Raw genomic sequence first — 20,898 nt, 5'->3', positions numbered from 1 at the left:
GCTTGCTAATAGAGGCCCTCTAAGTGCCCACAGAGCGGAAAGAGTTAAAAAAAAAAGTCAGGGCAAAGTAAAAAATTGGGATTATTATTTTTCAATTTTATTTATAGTATCACTAATAGTTTATAGAGTTATTAAAACAATAACAACGAGAAATTACATTAATTATAAATTATGAATAATTATGTTTACAGCGAATGCAGCGCCATTTGCTTCATTTTGGAATTATAGAAGAAAAGTTGACATAAATTATTGCTATGCCATAATTTATAAAATCAGTTAATTATAGGTATTTATAATTAGATATTTATTCATTTTTGTTCTTTTATTTATATTAATAACGTTCGAAAACACAAATTACTATAAATATGCGTAATTATTTCATCTCGATTGGCGAATATTGACAGCTGAGAATAGCGATGGTCTTACTTGTAAAGATATAGTTAAAATACGCATAAAATACTGCTGATTCATTTAAATATAATATTAACACTTAAGGTATCGGCATTTAATACTAAACAACAAGTTACATTAAATTTCATATATTATTGCAATCAACCTTGGATAGGAGTTGCTCCTATGTAATTTATGTATATACAAATTAAAAGTAACTTCTACCCAATCTTGATTTAATTTGCATTATATTTAAAATTATTGTGCTGAAGAATTTTTCTTATATTAATAAATATTTCCTATCAAATTTTTGATGATTTTCACATCAGTCTGTTAACAAATTAGAAGTATTAAAAAAACAAAATGAAATAGAATGATAATGTCTGCTCTGTATTTAATACTGTTATGTAATTACTTGTACTTAAACTAATTATATAACAGTTTAAGATTTTTACTTTTAAAGTTTTATATAACTTTATATTTTAAAATTATTATAGTAATGTGTGATGCATGTTAAATTAAATGATACAGGTAACTAACCTACTTTTTATATTAGTCTAAAACTTGAACCAAAACTTGATTTGGAAATTAATTTAAAAAAAAAAAAATCTTCCCTATACAAAAGGAAGTATTGTTTATAAATGCAATACTTGACCCAGTGGTAGGTGCACTGTTGTTTTTTATGTACTTGGTCACATGGGGTGACCCTGTCACCCATGTAAAAAATGATATAAAAAGGAAACAGTACAAAAAAATTGTGCTTACTTAATAAATACATACATTATTATGTATATGGATAAACATACATAATATGGGATGCTATGAAAAGGGGGTGCATGGCACATAATTTTAAAAAAATTGTCTGATTTCATATAAATAAATAATATAATTTTGAATGGCACTAGCTTTGATTAATTTTAACTTAAAATTAATGTTTTTATCAAAACTGTTCTATTAGGGTTGCTTGTTGCATGCCCTCCTGTAACAACACCCCAAATTATATGGTATGAGCTGTCTTTGCTGTACCCAAAATAACTTTGTACTCTCTATAGGACTGTATACAGGGAAATTATAAATTCCTCCCTTATCACTGTATACAATTTGAAAACCTGTTGTAGACTCTTTAAAAGTACAAGGGGTGCTTTATTTATGAATATCTTCATTATGGTCTGATGCTTATATTTAAAAATTTTATTTTGTTTACTAAAAATAAGGTGTCAAATTTTTTTTCCCAGGATTAGGTGTCATCAATAAATACAAGTGCTGCCGTCATTAGTGAGATTTTGTTCCATAGTTTTCTACTGATTAGTAAAGAAATAAACAAAAGTAGAACTTTTAACTTTCTGTATTTTGTTGTGTGCCATAGAAACTGTAAAATTTGACAAATACAATTACCTCACACCAAAAGCAGAGAAAGGGTAATTGTAAAAGGTTTATAAATACAGATTTGACAGTATTTATCATGATATTCAAGAATTAGGTGTATGTAACTATGAGCATCTAAACAGACTTTTATTTCAGAATGTTTTGAACATACAAAGAAATCTCATAAATTTTAATGTTTGTCTTTAGTTAAAGCCTAACCTGTTATATTGTTTTATTTTATCTTTTGTTCTTGTTTTACATTTTTGTTACATGTGAAAATACACTTAAATAAAATTCAGCAAATTACCATTAAACCAGCAATAACCAGCAATATTTTGTATTTATTGCTAGGTTAATGGTAATTTGCTGATTTTTATTTAAATATATTAACCAGTAATAACCAGTAATATCGTGGTGATTGTACTGAAAGTACGCTTAACATGTTTGCTACTGTGAAAAATATGTGTGCAGAGAATTACTAGTATAACCATGGGCATCAACTGATTCTTAAACATTGCTAGTTTTAATAACTAGAAGCAGTTTTGCTTTTGAGATCAATGTAACTTTTATACAACCCAAAATACATGGCTCTAAGCAATAGACTCTAGTAATTTCGTCCTGCATCTAAGAGAAGCAATAGTTGATTCTCAGGACCTGAAATGTTCATAGTTGAACATCCAATGAAGGGCAATGAAGCTCCAATATAATTTATATTGGAAAAAATAATATTTATATTAAATCAAATATCAAACAGAAAAAATGATAATGACCAAACACATAAATTTGGGTCTATTTAAATCTTTATACTTTTAAAATTTCAGCCAAAGAGAGATGGTTAACAACTTAAAGATAAAAATAACAGTCTCTGTTAAAAGTGACCAATGGTATAATATTAAAAACACATACTTAGTAGATTTGACACTGATTTTTTCTTGTAGGATCTGACACCATGACAAAAAGTACTAAAAGTAGTTTGTCATTGGCATCAGAGTACTTTCAATAAATGAAGTACTTTTAGTACTGTTTGTCATTTGTTGAAAGTATTTTTATCTTCAAGTTGTTAACTACCTCTCTGGCTGGAATTTTAAAAAGAACAAAGATTTAAATAGACCCAAATTCGTTTGTATCGTCATTATTAGCTTTTAAAAAGGAAAAAAACTGATATTCTATAGTTATAACTGAAAATATTAAAAGATAATCAAAAAAAGATTCAACAAGCTATGAAGTAAACAGTTATTTTGTACATGTATGAACTTCAAAAAAACCACTAACAATAATTCTTAATTTCTTATGTCAGTATCTTGATTGAGGAGTTTTAGATTGAGCATGTTTTGAAACTTTAGTTATGTAAGCCAAGTGAATTGTATGGTGCTTCTTAACAGAAAACAGTGGAAAAATGTCTTGGAAAAAAAAAAATACATTTGTTGACACTTAACAACCTTATTGTTATTGTATTCAAGGATAAAACAGTTTTAATCAAAATAAATCAAATTTTTGTTATGATTATAGCAGTCAATGTGTTAAGATTGTTAAATAATGGTATTGTATTTTGGATAATTCACAAGTCATATTCTGGTCAGCAAGTCTTTCCCTAGAAATATAGAAAGAAAAACAAAACATTTAAAAATAGTTTTTATTTATTTATTTTTTTGGGACCAAAGGATATAGCAATTAGCTTTTTTAGGTTGCATGTTGGTTTTTAACTAGAGACAAAATATTAAATTTATAACTGCTGCTAAATAAAATAAAACAAAATATATTTATTCATTTAAATTTAAGTTATTTTTTATATATTAAATAAAAGAACAAACAAAAGGAGAATTACATCCAAGTCAAGAACTATAGATATTACTGACCATACAATGCTGCAATTGGCCTCAAGTTTTTCAAACAAACCATTTATTAATTACAGGTGTATTTCTTTTCTCATTCTATCCTTGTGTATTGCCTATTCATGCAAATAGCTTTACTTGCTTATAAAGGGCACTGAAATTAACAGTACATGATAAGTCACTGATTTTATTAAAAAGTACATGCAGGAACTTGTAGATTTCTCTTGGTAATCTAATTTTTATAGACTAAAAATAAAAATTTTGTATTCAATTATTTCATTTGAACATATTCTAATATGTATCAAATCAAGTTTGTTGTCTGCTTTTGGTGAAATAAAATTGTCTAATTTTATCTTAATTTGTGTGTTTGTCATAGGTTTGATTGTCAACTACCAATCAAGTCCATCAGTTTGACATCATCGACCCTTCAACAAAAAATAGGTAGTTCCTTTGATGGCACTTTGATCCAACATGTTCGAATTTTGATTGCAGTTGCTAGATACTCATGCACAGTAAAATAGTCACAATAAAATGCGCAGTTCTTCTTTACTGGGATTTTGAGTTGTAAAGGTTTTTGATTGATTATCATACGTTTAAGAAAATCATACTTGATTGTCATATAGTACAGTATCAGGTAGACTGATGATAAGTGAATTAATATTAATTACTGTACCATCAGTCTACTTGATAAACATACAATGAAGCATTTACACCTTTTATTTTAGTGATTTTAATTGATTAATTTTTAAGATTTTTATATTTTTCCACTATTTTAGCAAGTTTTAACTTTTATGTTTTACAGTTTTATTTGTTTTACCTCTGTTTTAAAATACTTAGTTACTCCAGCAATCACTATTAAATATCATTTCAGTTTTATCAAATTACAGTAGAATCTCATTTTAACGGATTGCAGAATAATTGATTTTTTCTCCAGATCTCTCCAAATCAATGTACTTTTACCTCTTTTTAGTAACTCAAAATAATGGATTTTCTTTTTTTAGTTTCATTTTCAGTAAACATCATATTTTTCAGCCTTTAATTTAAATGCCATAAAATGTAAGGGTTTAATAATTGGATGTCTCTGGATACTGAATTAAAAAAAAATACATTGTCCGTTGTGCAAACTAAGCACATATGTAATTGTCATAGTTCTCATTGCTAATGTTGCAGCTGCACATTAGTACCCTCTTGTAGTGTATTGATTAGTGGAGGAAAACTACTTCTGGCTTAACACTTCCAGATATGCATGTGTGTGCAATAAAGGTGAGCCTCATCTTTGTTAGACACGTGTTTGGGAATATTGAACCTTAAAATCATGCTCTTGTAACAGTAACATTTTATACTGACAGTGCCACCTAAAAAAACCCAGGAATGTCGTGTTGTCAGTGTCATCAAAGCAAATCAGGATGGATGAGTTTTTTTTAACATATTGTGAAATGCTAATGGTCATACTTTGTAGCTTTTTGGCTTATAATGTATACAGTTTCTGTCATCTTTGTTATGGCTTAATATTCAATTTTGTAATATACGAGTTTATATAAAATAAGGGATAGAAATCTCAAGAGACTGAATAATTTTGAGTACAGGTGTTTTTAATGTAGGGGGTTTAAAAAACAAAATTTTTTTGAATAATGGATATTTTCCTGGGATTGCAAGAAATCCATTGTTTGCAATATAACAGATTTTTGGCACCCTGAGCAATCCATTAAAATGAGATTATACTGTATACAGTAAGGACTGAAGAAGGGCAAATAGCTTGAAATGCATTTCTGTTGTACAAAATAAAGTCTATATTATTCATCAAAAAGTGTTCCTGTGTGATAAGTTCTACATAGCAATTTTGTGTTTAGTCCCAAAGAAGTTATTTGTGGTATGCAAGGTGAAGTTGGGAATTGATAGTATACGTCATTGTAAGCAAAAAAATCTTTATAAGAACATGGTTGCTATTCTCAGTAGTTTCAAAGATACAGCTGTTTCGAAAGTTGTTCATATACAACAATAATAATGAATGATATTGTGTTACATAACAACAAATATTCAAATTGAATTGTGAATCTCAATACATTGATTCAGTTGAACTTTACATCGCTTTGGCTTATACAGTATCTTTGTCACTATCAGCATATTGAACATCTATTTCTGGGTGATGCTGCAATGAGATTCAAAATTTGTCAGTGGATACACAGTCATCACTGAGAGGAATGACATGTCATCTTTTCAGACATAAGTTGTAAAGTCTATTGAGATTCAGAATTCAGTTTTATGCATTTTTTGTGATGTGGCACATTTATCATTCATTATATATATAACAGCTGTATCTTTTGAAATTACTGAGAATAATAACCATGTTTATATAAAGTTTTCTGCTTATAGTGACCCATACTATCATCTCTCAACTTATTTCTCTCTCCTCCAGACTCATGCTGTATTAAGTTTGTTAAAGGACATAAAGTAATTTTCATAGATTTAAACAATGAGTTTTATACATTAAAAATGTTTTTGATCTATTTATAGAATTGAATGCAAAACTAACATTTTAAAATTAAAAGAGAAAAAATACAAATTGCAAATTTGAAAATTCTGAATATGAATGAATACAATAGTTAAGATTTAGAAAAATTTTAACACCAAAATAAAAATTTTTTAAAATTTAAATGTTGGTAATCTATCCTTACTTCCTCAGCAGATTTACCAACAATAATACACAAACACCTAATTACTTGCTGAGCTTGCTTATATCTTTATTTTCAAACGTTTTCAACCTAGTTATTATAGGTCATCCTCAGGAAAAATTTATTCCATTTTCACATTCGAATATATAGCCTTCGAATGCTCGTGATATTACAACGTTTCGAAATTTTCAAAAATTTTAACGGTTTAAATAATAACAAATTAAACCAACTACAAACACATTAAAAACATTACTAATTAACAAACATAAAATAAATAAATAAATAAATAAATATTGTATCAAAAGTAGATTAAACTAGTTAAAGCTGCCATGTCCTTTCTACGGGTTTTTAAATCCCATTTCTTTTTCTATTACGTATTTCCATGCTGTTGGAAGATTATTTGCGTCTTTTGCATTTAAACATTTGTTTTCCACCTTACTCTTATATATTTCTACTTTCTCCATCCCTAATGCAATCGTCGGGGAATGGACTGCCTTTACTATTCTCGCTTCATCCCATTTTACGTTCGCTCCTTCCTCTTGTCCCATGATCGCCAAAATGGTGTTATTGTGCCCTTTTTTTACATCATATTTGTGTTCTTTTATACGTGTTGCCAAATTACGTCTAGTTACTCCAATATATTCTTTTGTTACCGCTAACTGCTCGTTCTCAAATGGAATCTTATAAACCCCCGCCTTATCCTGCATTCTCATTGCGTCCTTATCATTTCTAAGTAATCTGTATATGCTTGGTGCTCTTTTATAAATCATTTTTGTGCCTTTATATCTACATAACTCTTCTATCACCCCTTCCATTTTTCTGTCGTACGTGAACTTGCTGATCCGATCCTCTCTATTAAATCCTCTGTGTCTATGCTGTTTGTAACTCTTAAGTAACCCTTCTATTATGTTTGCTTTATAACCTAACTGCTTTGCCACTTTTTTAATTCTGTCAATCTCCTTAATTTGATCTCGTACATCTGTGCAATATACGTACGCCCTTTTAATAAGCGCTTTAAACGCTGCCATCTTATATTTGAACGGATCATTAGACCACGCCGGTATATATAGGGGCGCAAGCGTGGGTTTTAAATATACTGAAGTTGTTACTGAGTTATAAACAGCATAGACACAGAGGATTTAATAGAGAGGATCGGATCAGCAAGTTCACGTACGACAGAAAAATGGAAGGGGTGATAGAAGAGTTATGTAGATATAAAGGCACAAAAATGATTTATAAAAGAGCACCAAGCATATACAGATTACTTAGAAATGATAAGGACGCAATGAGAATGCAGGATAAGGCGGGGGTTTATAAGATTCCATTTGAGAACGAGCAATTAGCGGTAACAAAAGAATATATTGGAGTAACTAGACGTAATTTGGCAACACGTATAAAAGAACACAAATATGATGTAAAAAAAGGGCACAATAACACCATTTTGGCGATCATGGGACAAGAGGAAGGAGCGAACGTAAAATGGGATGAAGCGAGAATAGTAAAGGCAGTCCATTCCCCGACGATTGCATTAGGGATGGAGAAAGTAGAAATATATAAGAGTAAGGTGGAAAACAAATGTTTAAATGCAAAAGACGCAAATAATCTTCCAACAGCATGGAAATACGTAATAGAAAAAGAAATGGGATTTAAAAACCCGTAGAAAGGACATGGCAGCTTTAACTAGTTTAATCTACTTTTGATACAATATTTATTTATTTATTTATTTATTTTATGTTTGTTAATTAGTAATGTTTTTAATGTGTTTGTAGTTGGTTTAATTTGTTATTATTTAAACCGTTAAAATTTTTGAAAATTTCGAAACGTTGTAATATCACGAGCATTCGAAGGCTATATATTCGAATGTGAAAATGGAATAAATTTTTCCTGAGGATGACCTATAATAACTAGGTTGAAAACGTTTGAAAATAAAGATATAAGCAAGCTCAGCAAGTAATTAGGTGTTTGTGTATTATTGTTGGTAATCTAATTTTTTTTAATGTACACTGGATTATATACATTTCCCAATAAAAAACTATTTTTAATAATAGGTTAATGGATTTACAGAAATAAAAATTGAATGCATTATAGATAAAACTATTAAAACTGCAATTTAATTAATTTTTAAAAATGTTTATATATATATATTATGCAGTCTGAAGTTTTAAATGTATATTTTAACTATTTTTATATTTTTTAACATAAAGTTTGATCATCATCATGCCAAAAAAATTTGGTACAAATACCAAATCAGCAGAAGCTAGAGCTCGAAGAGAAGAAGCTAAACAAGCTGAAAAGGAAAAAAAACAAAGAGAAGCTGAAGATGCTCTGTGGAAAGAGGATGACAAACATATTCTTCGAAAGCAGCATCGTAAAGTGAGTTTTAAAATATATTCACAAATGATTATATTATCAGGAATGTCAGAAAAATCAGGACTTGGTACCATTTTATAAATTTTAAGAAGAAAATACAGAAGAACCAAAAAGTGTTTTTCCTTAAACTGTTCATTTTCTTAAAATAGCTATGTTTTCTTGATACTCATAATTATGTACAGACAACTAAGTATAACTTATTCTAATAATCAAATGATAATGACAGGTCACATTTTGGGCTAGAACTTGGTTAATTAATCACATAGATATTATTCTAAATTAATTTTATCCTTAATTTAAACTAGCAAATGAGCCCAGTGTTTCTCAGGCAAACAATTTGGATGATTTGGTAAATATTGTACATTTGGAAATTAAGTTTTTACTATCAAAAACAAAAAATTGCATCTAAAATAGCACAGTAAAAGCTGTTCTTCGGGTTAAGCCTTAATCCTCTTCCTCTCCTCCGTGGGGGGAATTTCGAAAAATCCCTTCTTAGTGTGCATTTTCGTTACATACCCTAACTGTGTACCAAATTTTACTCTAGGTTCAGTGATTTGCTCTGAGTGATGATGAATCAGTCAGGACATGTAATTTTATATATATAGATTACATAATATCTGTATTAATTAATCAGTTTATAGCTTAAAAAGTTTGTCCAGCATTATTTAATTATATTAATTACTTTAAAAAATTTTCTTATCAGTTCTCAATCAGTTTTATAACATATACTTAATATGGTAAGTAATTGGTAAGTAATTGGATACCTTTTTTCTGTAATTAAATTTACATTTTACATATTTAATATATGATATGAAGTGTAAATATTGTTCTTATTAATGAAAATTTGTTTTTATAAATTTGAAGTTTTTAACTTAAACCTAAATTTTTTTTTTGGAGCTGCAATTGAAAAAATTGTAGATCTATAAATTCCCACTGTCATCCAGCTGTCTGTTTTTCCTTAATCTCAAGAACAGAGTTAAGTAGATGAAATCCAAGACCAGTTATGGAAACCTTCGGGGCAGAAGGCCCCGATTAACGATATGCGAACTTCTGGTGCAAACTGGAAGTCATGTTATTTCAAAACTTCCCCTTAAAGAGTTAATAGATGACTGGCATGTCTATATTGCTAATGGAAAACTATGATGTACAGGGCAAAACACTACAGTACTAATTGGAGGTGGAGAGCTAAGTTTAAAATTAAATAAATTAAAAATATGATTAAAAATTGCAGCTCAACATTGTGACGATGTGACAATAAATAATTGCTCATTAAAATTGTAATTCCAAGTTCTATTTTATAATGATCACTAGCATGCTTAATAAATTATTATTGTAAATTTAAAAATGATATGACTTGGGATATTTGTTATCATTTTTCTCGTCATTTTTTTGACGAGAAAAAGTATTTTGTGAAGTGTAACAGTGTTCCAAAAACATTACAACAAATATTTCAATATATGAAATGTTTGAGAACATTTCACATAGAAGACAATTTTTAGGTTAAATTTTGTATAGAATTTAGGAATTATAAAAAAATATTATATCTTAAGATATGAACAGTTTTGGATTATTCTTATTATCTATTTATTTTTAATTGAAGAAAACTTGTAGTAAATCATCATACAGTAAAACCTATTTAAGCCAGAATTGTACAGTAAAAAATTTTTTTTTATAGGTTTTTTTTTGTTTGTTTGTTTTTAATCTTTAAATTATACTAGATGAATGTCAACCAGTTAAATATACATATTTATGCTCATTTTTTATGGTAAAATCACTTTTACCTACATACAAAAAATACTAGGTTTAATTTAAATTAATTCTAAGTAAAGATGGGAATACCAGTATTCAAATGCAAGAATTGTAAATTATTCTAATTTAAAAAGTTTCATTGTGTTTCAGAACTTATACTGTGTATTCTAAAACTTTTAGGATTCAATCCTTATGAGCTCCCATGACTGCAAACAAGTCAATTTGAGTACCAAGAACTAGTGTCTTGTTCAGCTGTTAGAAATTCAAATAGCTCTTCATTAATATAAAGACCAAGCAATTCTGTGATCTGACTTTGTGAGGAATTTTTAATACTCTAGTTAGTATTAACTTTAATCTCTGTAATTACCAACAATGCTAATCAACTTGTTCTCAAATATTCTGTACTAGTTAGTTACTAATTGATTCATACAAGAGAATTGACAGCACTTCATTATCTTATTTTCATTCTTTTCAACAAGTTACATTTGTTGCTTGTTCTTGAAAGCCCAGTTTTTGGAAACTCATTCAAATCTTGAAAGTATTGAATTCTACTCCTGGTTAATTCTAACAAAGACCTTGTGTCTGTATGTTCCATTGTCATATTTCTTCACATCTGAAAAGATTCAAAATTGCTCTCAGAATACAGTTTGTCATGCTTCATAGTAACTAATATACCTGTATGCACTCTTACTTATTTGTCCACAACAAATGGAATTTTCATTTTTGGCTTTATTGAAGTTAAATTATGTTCTTTGTACTCAAAGAACATAATTTAACTTCTTCTGTTCTTCTTCTCAATCTCTCCTGTTTCCATTTCGGAAAGGTTTCTGGCTTACAGTAAAACTTAACATAGAAAATTACTTTGTTCTGAAGTTTTTTTATTTAGACAGATTTCTGATTTATTTAGATTCTGTTTTAGACAGGTTTTACTGTATTAATATAAATTTATATATCATAATTGAAACTGAAATATTATAAATGACCAACATTTGTCATTGCCATTGATCATTTATGATATCAATATTTCAAATGATCAATGACATCATAAAAATATGCACTTGTTATATAGATTGTTCTGATGTTTTATTGTTATAAATTTCATATTCAATATAAAAGCTATGAATAATTCTTTAACTAAAAGGCAAATTGAGGAACCTAAAATCAAGAAAACTTGCTCTTGATTTTAACATACATTTATACATTAAGTAGTAATTATTATTATTATCTTTATAAACCCAAAGTAGTTTAAAATATATGAAATTGAAATTTTGCATTTATTAAACATTTAATAATTTCAATTTCTTTTAATATTTTATTTTTAGCAAACTATGAATTCTCTTTTACATTTACTTTTCTCATTTTGGTCCAAAATCAAATCTGGACAAGTAGGAGATACGAATAAGAGAAAAACAACAATAAACAATTTAGATGTGAGAAATAAAAATAAAAACTCTAAATGAGTGTAGATTACTTAAAATATATCAATTTCAGGTACCAGTGATTTGTATCCTGAGTCTAAAATAGATAAGTAAATTGAAAATTGAAAAAAAAATTAAATATAGCAGACTCCTGATTAAACTCCTTGTGTGGAACTGGATCTCTGGTTAGATAAATGAATTGTCAGTTAATTTAAAGACATATGCAAAATATCATTTATAGGATATAAAATTAAATTTTAAAAAATATGTATGTTGTATATAAATGTTTACTAAGTATTTACTTCGATAAAAAAAAATTGATAATCTTAGTTTTTTTAAAGCAAAATTATGCCACTTTTTCATAAGAGTAATATCAGTGGCAGATGTTGCTGTTCAATGTTGCAGTTTTTCTTTTTCTGAATAAATTTTTCTATAGTTTATTTATCTCTACTCATAATTTCTGGATTCTCTGGTTGTTGTTCTATTTCCTCCTGACTAATTTCTTTGCTGATATCATTTGTTAACACTTTATTCTCTAGACTGTTATTGCTTATAAGCTATTTATTGTCTTCTCTCTCTTTGAAGTTTTATCTTTAAAACTCTGATAATTATTTCAAACTGTTAAATAGAACAAAGTTGTGATGTCTGTCAGATTTTTATTGCATGGCTCTTTAATGTATGTTGCAGTTTGCAGTTATATTTTCAACATCAGATCATAATTTTCTCCATGACATCACAAATGTTGTTGATGGCATTTCCTCAAAAGAAGGTGATAACATGTAATTCACATTCTTGATATTAACTTTCTTAAGGGTGTCATTGGGTTCTATTTCTTCCTCGGCAGTTCTCAATAATTTCTGAAAAAAGTTTTTTATGTAATGTCTTTTCAATCTAACTATCACATCTTGATCCATAGGTTACATTAAAGATGTAATGCCAGATGATAAAAACACTTTCTTGTTATCATCATAAGTTGTAGGCTACACTCACAAATCAGATTAATACTTTTTTCCTAAATTTCCAATTTTACGTGAAAATTTCTTCACTTCCATACTTTTAAGGACTAGAGTAATAACAATGCAAGTACGAAACCAAATAAAAAAAAAAGTATACTCATACAGAAAGTGATGTATTCTAAGCCATGTATTTTTTCACATGTGCAATATTTGACTGTTTTGACTGACAGTTTGAATTCAACATTTATCAACTGCTAATATAAAAATTTTAAATGTTACAACTACTCAAAAATGAGTAAAAATGTTAAACTGATCTTCATAAAAATCAAGACATGTTTGCTCTACTTAATACAATAGATTATACCAAGGCAACATTATAATGAATTAAAAGGAAAAGAAGTTAGAGTAGTTGAAACTAAACATGTAGTTAACTAATAGCATAATTACTAAAATGGGACTAATTCTAACTATTAGTCAACTATATTGAGAAGTACTTGTTAACTACACAGTTTAATTACATGAGCAGTTAACTAGTGCCTATCTGTTGTTTTGAAGCTAATTTTTTTTATTTTTTACAGAAATGTCTTCTATAAGTTCTGAAATATAACAAAACCAGATTTGGTTGCATTTGGACTCTTAAATGTCATTAGACAAAGGTGAATTTCATCTGGTATATGTAATGAATAAACTCAAACTTTACTTCCAATAGTGAAAGTTTTATCAAAATTACACATCTTGAAGCAATGAAGCCTAGATGATGTAATTTTGTGGTAGGCACTTGCAGATGTTTCAGGTTTGAATCTGGCTTGGGGTTGGTCTATTCTAATAGATGTTTCTAAAAGTAATTAATAATTAAAATATTTGTTATAATTATTAAAATTCTTGTTAGATGATGGCTACCTCTAGACCAAATTTCAAAATGAATTCATTTTTAGTTCTGTATATACTTAAAAAAACTGATGATGTTTAGTTAGTTTATAAAAGTAACTAAACTAGAGTGTGCTAATAAACAATAATTAATAAATTAACTCTTCTCAAAAATATAAATTTATAATGCAACAGATAGCAAGAAATTGCAATTTCTTGCAAAATAAGGGATGTCCAAGAATTAAAGCTAACAATTTGGCACGTAAATTACATTCTTATTGATTGTTTGCTTGGAGACAGTTATATTTAATTAACTAGATATGTGATCTATTTATAAATGTGTGAAGGTTTTGTTTTTAGCTGTTTAGTTAATATGAGGACAAAAAATAATAATGCATTTACTGAGCACTTAACTGCATTTCTACAGAAATGTGAGTAGATGTAATATGGAAAAAAATCACAAAACATTTCACTAAAGAAAACAAGCACTGCAAAACCATTCATAGAATCACTAGATGTAAAGGCACTAATGAAATAAAATTCAAGAAAAATTCTGGCTATCCTGCAAAGAATTCATCTAAGAAAGAGATATTTACAATTAGAGAACTGTTTGATGTAGATCTGAATTTGTCTGTTTATGTGGCAGCAAGAAGATTCAAGTTGAAAATTGTGACAAGAGTAAAAACCAAAATATGCAGGCGAGAAGAGGCACTTGCAAAAATTGTTCTTTGAAAAGTGTGCAATAAATGTTGCTAGAAAATTTTAAAACTGAATAATAAGATTTACATTCCTAATGGTTCAATAAATGTTCCAAGTTGGAAATATTTCCAAAGCTCAACCTAGAGCAAGTGGATTTTCAGCACATGTTTAATGGAATAGCCAAATTCCTGAAACAACAATTGATTTGGCAAGCAATAGATGAGGATGGTAACGTATCACATCTTTATCTTGCACAGGGTTCTTATCATTCATAGAACCCTGTACTTACTAAATTTTACTGTATTTAGAAGAATATTTGAACAGTTATTTTTATTTATCTTACTGCTGACACAAATGCAAAAGATGATTTTTAACTATAATGTTTATATATAAATAAATAATCTTTATCATCATTAAATTAACTTTGAATTTATAAATTTTTAAAATTGTTTCATTATCAAATTTTTATATTATATATATCCAATACTTATATTTTATTTTTTAATTTAATGAAGTATGAATTGGTTTCATTCTTTAAAATTATAATTTTTCATTTCAATAAATAAAAATTTAAACAATAAATTAAATGTGTTAAAAGTTTTATCTGTTTTTTAGGAAGAGAAGGAGAAAAAAAAGCAAGAACAATTAAATAGAAAAGCTGCTCTTAAAGCAGCTTATGAGGAAGAAATGAGTTCATTAAAAAGTAGTAAACCATTATCACAAAGTAAAGTTACACGTGCTGATATAGCTGCTCAATTAGAAAAGTTAAAAGGTAAGTTTTAATTAATACAAAAAATAAATATGATATACAAAGATTAAAAAATTATTTAAGACTATTACAAAAGAAGTTTCCAGTATATAATGTAAATATTTCTGAATTACATATCAAGTGTCAAGACATGACTTTTTTATATGATTTGATATACAAATTATGTTCTGTAGGTTATTGATGAAGGATTTGTATGAGTGTGTTCCCCCCCCCCCCCCGTGGGCACTAAGAGGGCCTTCTTTCAGACTTGTCATAGATTCAGCCAGCTCTATGATTGTAGCTGGGTGGTATGGGATAGGACTTGACATATTTGGGACAGACCAAATATGTCAAGTCAATAAAAATTCTTGGACTTTTGACCCATCTGGATTTGATTCAAGGTTTCCCAGAGAAGTAAGCTGATACTTTAACTGACATCCAGCCAATGGATTTATGTATTGTAAAATTTATAATTCATTTAAATCCTAATTGTTGCAATTTAACTATTAATTTACGAAGTGATTATTAAAGTTTTTATTTAGATACCATGAATAATATAATGGTTATTCTATAATAAATAATATAAATATATTGTGTTATTACTATCAGGCATATGATACAATCATTGAATTTTTAAATCTAAATGTGATCTAAGTACTTGAAATCATTAATTAAATCTTTGAAGCAGGAGGGAAATAATGGTAGCATTTCCAGTTTTCTGCAGTGTAATGTCAGACCGGTATGATTGGCATAATATACCTATAGATCATGTGTCATAAACATGCCGTAGATGGAACTCTGATTTTGATTGACTGTGTGTGACACAATTAGAGTTTCATCTATGGTATGTTTATGACACATGATCTGTATTCTGCCAATTATACTAGTGTGACATTGCATGCCAGAAAACTGGAAGTGTTATCATTATTTCCCTCCTACTTCAACGATTTAATTGATGATTTTAAGTACTTAGAGCACATTTGGATTTAAAAATTCAATGATTGTATTATATGCCTGCTAATAATGCTAGAAAATATTTATATTATAGAATAACCATTATAACTTAGCATATATGTGATTGTAAATAAAGCAAACAAATGATAAATGTTTTCCAATAACTATATAACAATCTCAAGTTTTCATTTCCTGAATCTAAAATTTTCTAGTTTAATCATTACATTTCAGTGAATTACAAAGCAATATTTGTTGTTCTAAAACTTTTTAAGTATATCAGACAGTCAAACTGCTGTTATAAATTTTGCAAAGTTGAAAAATGTCTTCTGAATGTATCATAGCAGACAGTTTCAATGAACATTAACAAACTTAAAGTAATATCTTTGTAAAATAGGGCTGGCAGAAATACAGTATTAACAATGTAAAAACATTAAACAGATAATAAAAATATCTTCTTTACTTGCCACATCCAATCACCAGGAACAAACTATTCCCTACAGCAGAGACGACCTTTCTTTAGAGGCTATGCTTCTTCCAAATTATGTAAAACAGTAGCCTCTAAAGAAAGGTCATCTCTGCTGCGGGGAATAGTTTGTTCCTGGTGATTGGATGTGGCGAGTAAAGAAGATATTTTTATTATCTGTTTGTGTTTTTACATTGTTAATTAAAGTAATATCATTTTTATATTTTATTTATATAATGTTATCTTGCTAATTTAAACTAAATTAATTTACCGAATTAATTAATAGTAAATTTTATACAATTTTGAATTGCATTTAATTAAAAATTAATACAAATATGCAGTACCATATATTAAATATAATAGTGAAAATTTCTTGTAAAAACTCATACTGAATTTGTTTTTATAAAATTTCCAGTTTAATAGATAAATTAATGAAAAAATTGATGTTGGTAATAAAAATTGTTTCTAGTAATTGCAGCATAGCACATAACAAACAAATATGAAAGTAAATTTTGCATTTGAATAGCATACTTTTGATATAGAAAAGCATTGATTGCATATATATTTGGTAAATACATTTTTAAAAGTTTTTTAAATTACCTGTATTTTACTATAGTTTTTTCTTCTTTTTCATTATATATTATCCATTATTTCAGACAGTTTTATATAATAATTAGCTAATTGGCTCAGATTAACTAGAGTGATTATTGCACTCTAGTTATACATAATGAGTTATATAAAATTATACTTTAAAATGTAAATAACTTCTATATAATCATTCATTCATAGTTAAGTTGATTTAAAATTGTTTGTAAGTAATGATATATTAGTTTTATTTTAAAATAAAGGCAAATTTGATATTTTTAAAGAAATTTTTAATTAATATTAACTTTAAAATTTATATTTTTTTTATTTTATAATATGATTTTTTTAAATTAAATAATTTTAATTTACAATAATAGCAGAGTATATTGAATTGAAATACTAAACATATTTAAAAACCTAATTCTTTAATTTAGCTGAGGAGACTTCTGAAAAGGAACTTTTGCATGATGAAAAACCATTAGAGGAAAATGTTAATAGGCTCAGGTTTGAAGGAGAAGAAGCTCGTAATATTGAAGAGGCAATTTCAATTCTTAGGTATGTCAAATGTTTTATTTTTTATTTTGTAAAACAATGATTGTTGAACTGTATTAACAAATCTGCTCATATGACTTAAATCAATTCAATATACTTTTTTTTTTTATCTGATTCAAAAAGTGTTAGTCATAACAACATTATAATTTATTAATCTGTATATTTAGAAAACAATTGTGTGATTACAATTAAAAAAAATCCAGCAATGAATTACATAACATTTCTGGCCAGACTTAAAAATTATGTTACGAGATTTTATTTTAAAAATTTTTTGCAGTATTAATTATTATAAAATGGCAAAAAGCTTAATTTTGAGGGTAGAGATCAGTTTTATAAAAAAAATTGTAAATGTTAATAATAAGTAAAATTCATTAAGTCTGACCCCACTCAAGATATGACACATGACCTCTTCTATCTTCCCACTTCTTTTACCTTTAACCACCAAAATTTAATAACATCAGTCCCTCAATACATAAATCTACATACAAAATTTCAGAAATCTTCAATAAAAGGCATAAGAGTTATTTAGCTACAAAGTGGATGAACAAAATCATGCCCCCAAACACACAGAAAAATTCTTAATTTTTTTTTTTTCATTTCTCAATGTTTCAAGATATTTTCCCCTATTTCTCAACATTTGTTCAAGAAGTAAAAATCTTGGGATCGTTTTATGACCAATCTTCGTGCTTACCTTCTGTTATATATAACAGCCTGGAGAGTAACAAGAAATTTATGAAATATATCTTAATTTTATTCATTACATTTTTTCATTACCAGAGATATTGTCATATTATCTGTTTAAAAGTTAAGAAAATATTAAAACAAAAATAAAATATCAATAAATTGAGTTTTATTTCATATATATTATTTCTTTTATATGTCTGTGCACATTATTACATACATATTTAAATAAACTTTTTTCTCTTAAAGTTATATGAGTAGATTTATAACTAAGTATAAATTTTTGGAAGAGCATATCAATTTATTTCTTAATTCCCTTTAAGATTTTTTTTTTATTTTTGAACTTTTTCTTGTGGACACTAAGAGGTCTTTTACCATGCCCTTCATGGCATATGTTGTTATATCACAATAGAGTGACTGTGAGGAATGGAGCATGACATATCTAGGACAGGACAGAATATCTCTGAAAAATTACTGGGGTTTTTTGGCCTACTTGGATTTGATTCCAGGTCCCCAGAATGGTAGGATGATGCCTTAATTGTCTTGGCTATGCAGCTAATAACTTTAAGCTTTATAAGTATGGTAAATTATTATGCAATATGCTTCTTGTCTAGTCTTGTGTTCAATTATAGGAGTGCTAAGGTGGCTTTTCTTTTTTGCTAGACTTATTATACCATCAATAAAAAGGAGGACAAGCTTTAGTTTTAAAATAACTAATAAAATAAAAAGTTTTTCTAAAGCTTGTCCTTCTTTTTATTGATGGTATAATAAGTCTAGTGAAAAAGAAAAGCAACACTTGTATAATTGATGGTAAGTTATGTTTTTTTACCATTCTGTATAATGTCACATCAATGTGATATTGTCTATTTTTACTTCTTAACATTTTATGTAACAAATATTTATTTAAATCTTTATTACAGTAGTTTCTTGTTATATCCAGCGCTTGTCGGAAGACAGGTAAAAAGAGCGATATATCCCGCTGCACAAAATAACCCAGTACTAAAAATTCTAGCCTTATACTAAACAGATTATACATACTATGGAATCTCTATCCTCTATTCTTTCATCAGCAAGTGTTTTTGATATAAAATAAGATTAGTTTTGTAATATTGAATTTTATTCATAGTTATATGGTATTAATTGATATTTAGGTAAACATCGATACCACGAATCCATTTTAGCATTATTGTTTCTTTAACAATGACATTTAAAGACAAATAATGTCAATATAAAAACAAAAATTAGTTACGATTTTATTATAAACTGACTTTTAAAAATTCTTATAATTTATATTTTTCAATAAACATTATAAAGACAGCAATTGAAAATTTAAAAAATAAATATTGAATATATAATGCAACATCAAAACTTATAAAATTACAGAGTATTTTGCTTTGTAGAGAATTTTTAAAGTTACTACTGTATAAAAATTTTAGAACTTCTTGTTCAGAAATAAAAATCTTTTCCTTACACATTATCCAATGAATTCCAAATTTCATACCTTTATGTGAATTGAAGGTATTGTGTCAGTTCACATAAATATGTGAAATTTCGAATTCACAGAAACTTCTAAATGAGAAGATGGTACTTAAAATCAATAAATAAACAACTTTTTTCTTACTTGCTAGAATTTTATAATTACTTATTAATTTATCTTATTTGTTGATTTAAATTTATTTTAAAATATTTTCTTTCTAGCATAAAAAGCCCAAACGTTGATCAACATCCTGAACGGAGAATGAAGGCGGCATTTCAAGCTTATGAAAGTGTCAACTTACCTAGACTTAAAGCAGAAAATCCAAATTTGAGGTTATCTCAGTTAAAGCAAATGTTAAAAAAAGATTGGATGAAATCCCCAGAAAATCCCTTTAATCAACAAACAGCTCCGTATAATTCGAAATCATGAAGCATATAATTAAATTGTTTTCAATTGAGTTTAAATCAGAAATTATAATGTAACATCATTTATTAAATTTAAATTTTTTTGTGGATTTCAGAATCATATTTACTAAAATATTTAAAAATTCTCTCTAAAGAATTATTTTATTAAAACTAAAATTTATAATAACTACATAAGAAGTAAAGTAATTTACAAGTTCAATGGTGTTTTATTTACATAACATATTAAAGCAATAAAAAAATAAGATATCTCAGAAAATAGTTTTGAATATGTTTCTATATATTTTTATTTGAATTTTAATTATTTTTATGATGATATTTTATTTGTTACAATTATGAATTTTCAAATATTTTATATTTTCTTTTAAGTTTGTTTATTATTTTATTTATATCAGAAAATAATTTTCTTGAAAGATATAAAACAATTTTACTTATTAAATTATTGCATATTGAGCTGAAAAGTTAAAGATCATTTAATATAATTATTAAATTCATGATTAATGCAACAATTACAAAATTTAAATAATCATAAGAGTTTGAAAACTGAATGTTGACAAAATATATTTAATTGTAATTTTCCATTAACTACTAAATATTAAAATTTAAACAAATTTGAAAATTCTAACAACAAGTATCAATTTAAGATTAAATAACATTGCAACTTTGCAACTATTTTTTCACACTAATAAAAAATGCTG

General features: G+C 27.1%; 2 protein-coding genes across 2 annotated transcripts; one reads left to right on the top strand and one right to left on the bottom strand.

Annotated features, from left to right (window-relative positions):
- Positions 1-212: 212 nt before the first annotated feature.
- Positions 213-20,292, top strand: LOC136972080 (coiled-coil domain-containing protein 124-like). The gene is made up of 5 exons (XM_067266632.1): positions 213-286; positions 8,464-8,632; positions 14,934-15,090; positions 17,503-17,623; positions 20,000-20,292. The coding sequence occupies exons 2-5, from the start codon at positions 8,477-8,479 to the stop codon at positions 20,205-20,207; spliced, it is 642 nt and encodes a 213-aa protein (XP_067122733.1). The 5' UTR covers positions 213-286; positions 8,464-8,476; the 3' UTR covers positions 20,208-20,292.
- Positions 6,598-7,287, bottom strand: LOC136971984 (uncharacterized). Its single transcript, XM_067266513.1, has one exon. The coding sequence runs from the start codon at positions 7,285-7,287 to the stop codon at positions 6,598-6,600; it is 690 nt and encodes a 229-aa protein (XP_067122614.1).
- Positions 20,293-20,898: the final 606 nt, after the last annotated feature.

The sequence above is a fragment of the Centruroides vittatus genome, unplaced genomic scaffold (assembly GCF_030686945.1).
Source record: "Centruroides vittatus isolate TY-2023 unplaced genomic scaffold, ASM3068694v2 contig_1057, whole genome shotgun sequence".
Lineage (NCBI taxonomy): Eukaryota > Metazoa > Arthropoda > Arachnida > Scorpiones > Buthidae > Centruroides > Centruroides vittatus.
This window is presented reverse-complemented; position numbering and strand designations above follow the sequence as displayed.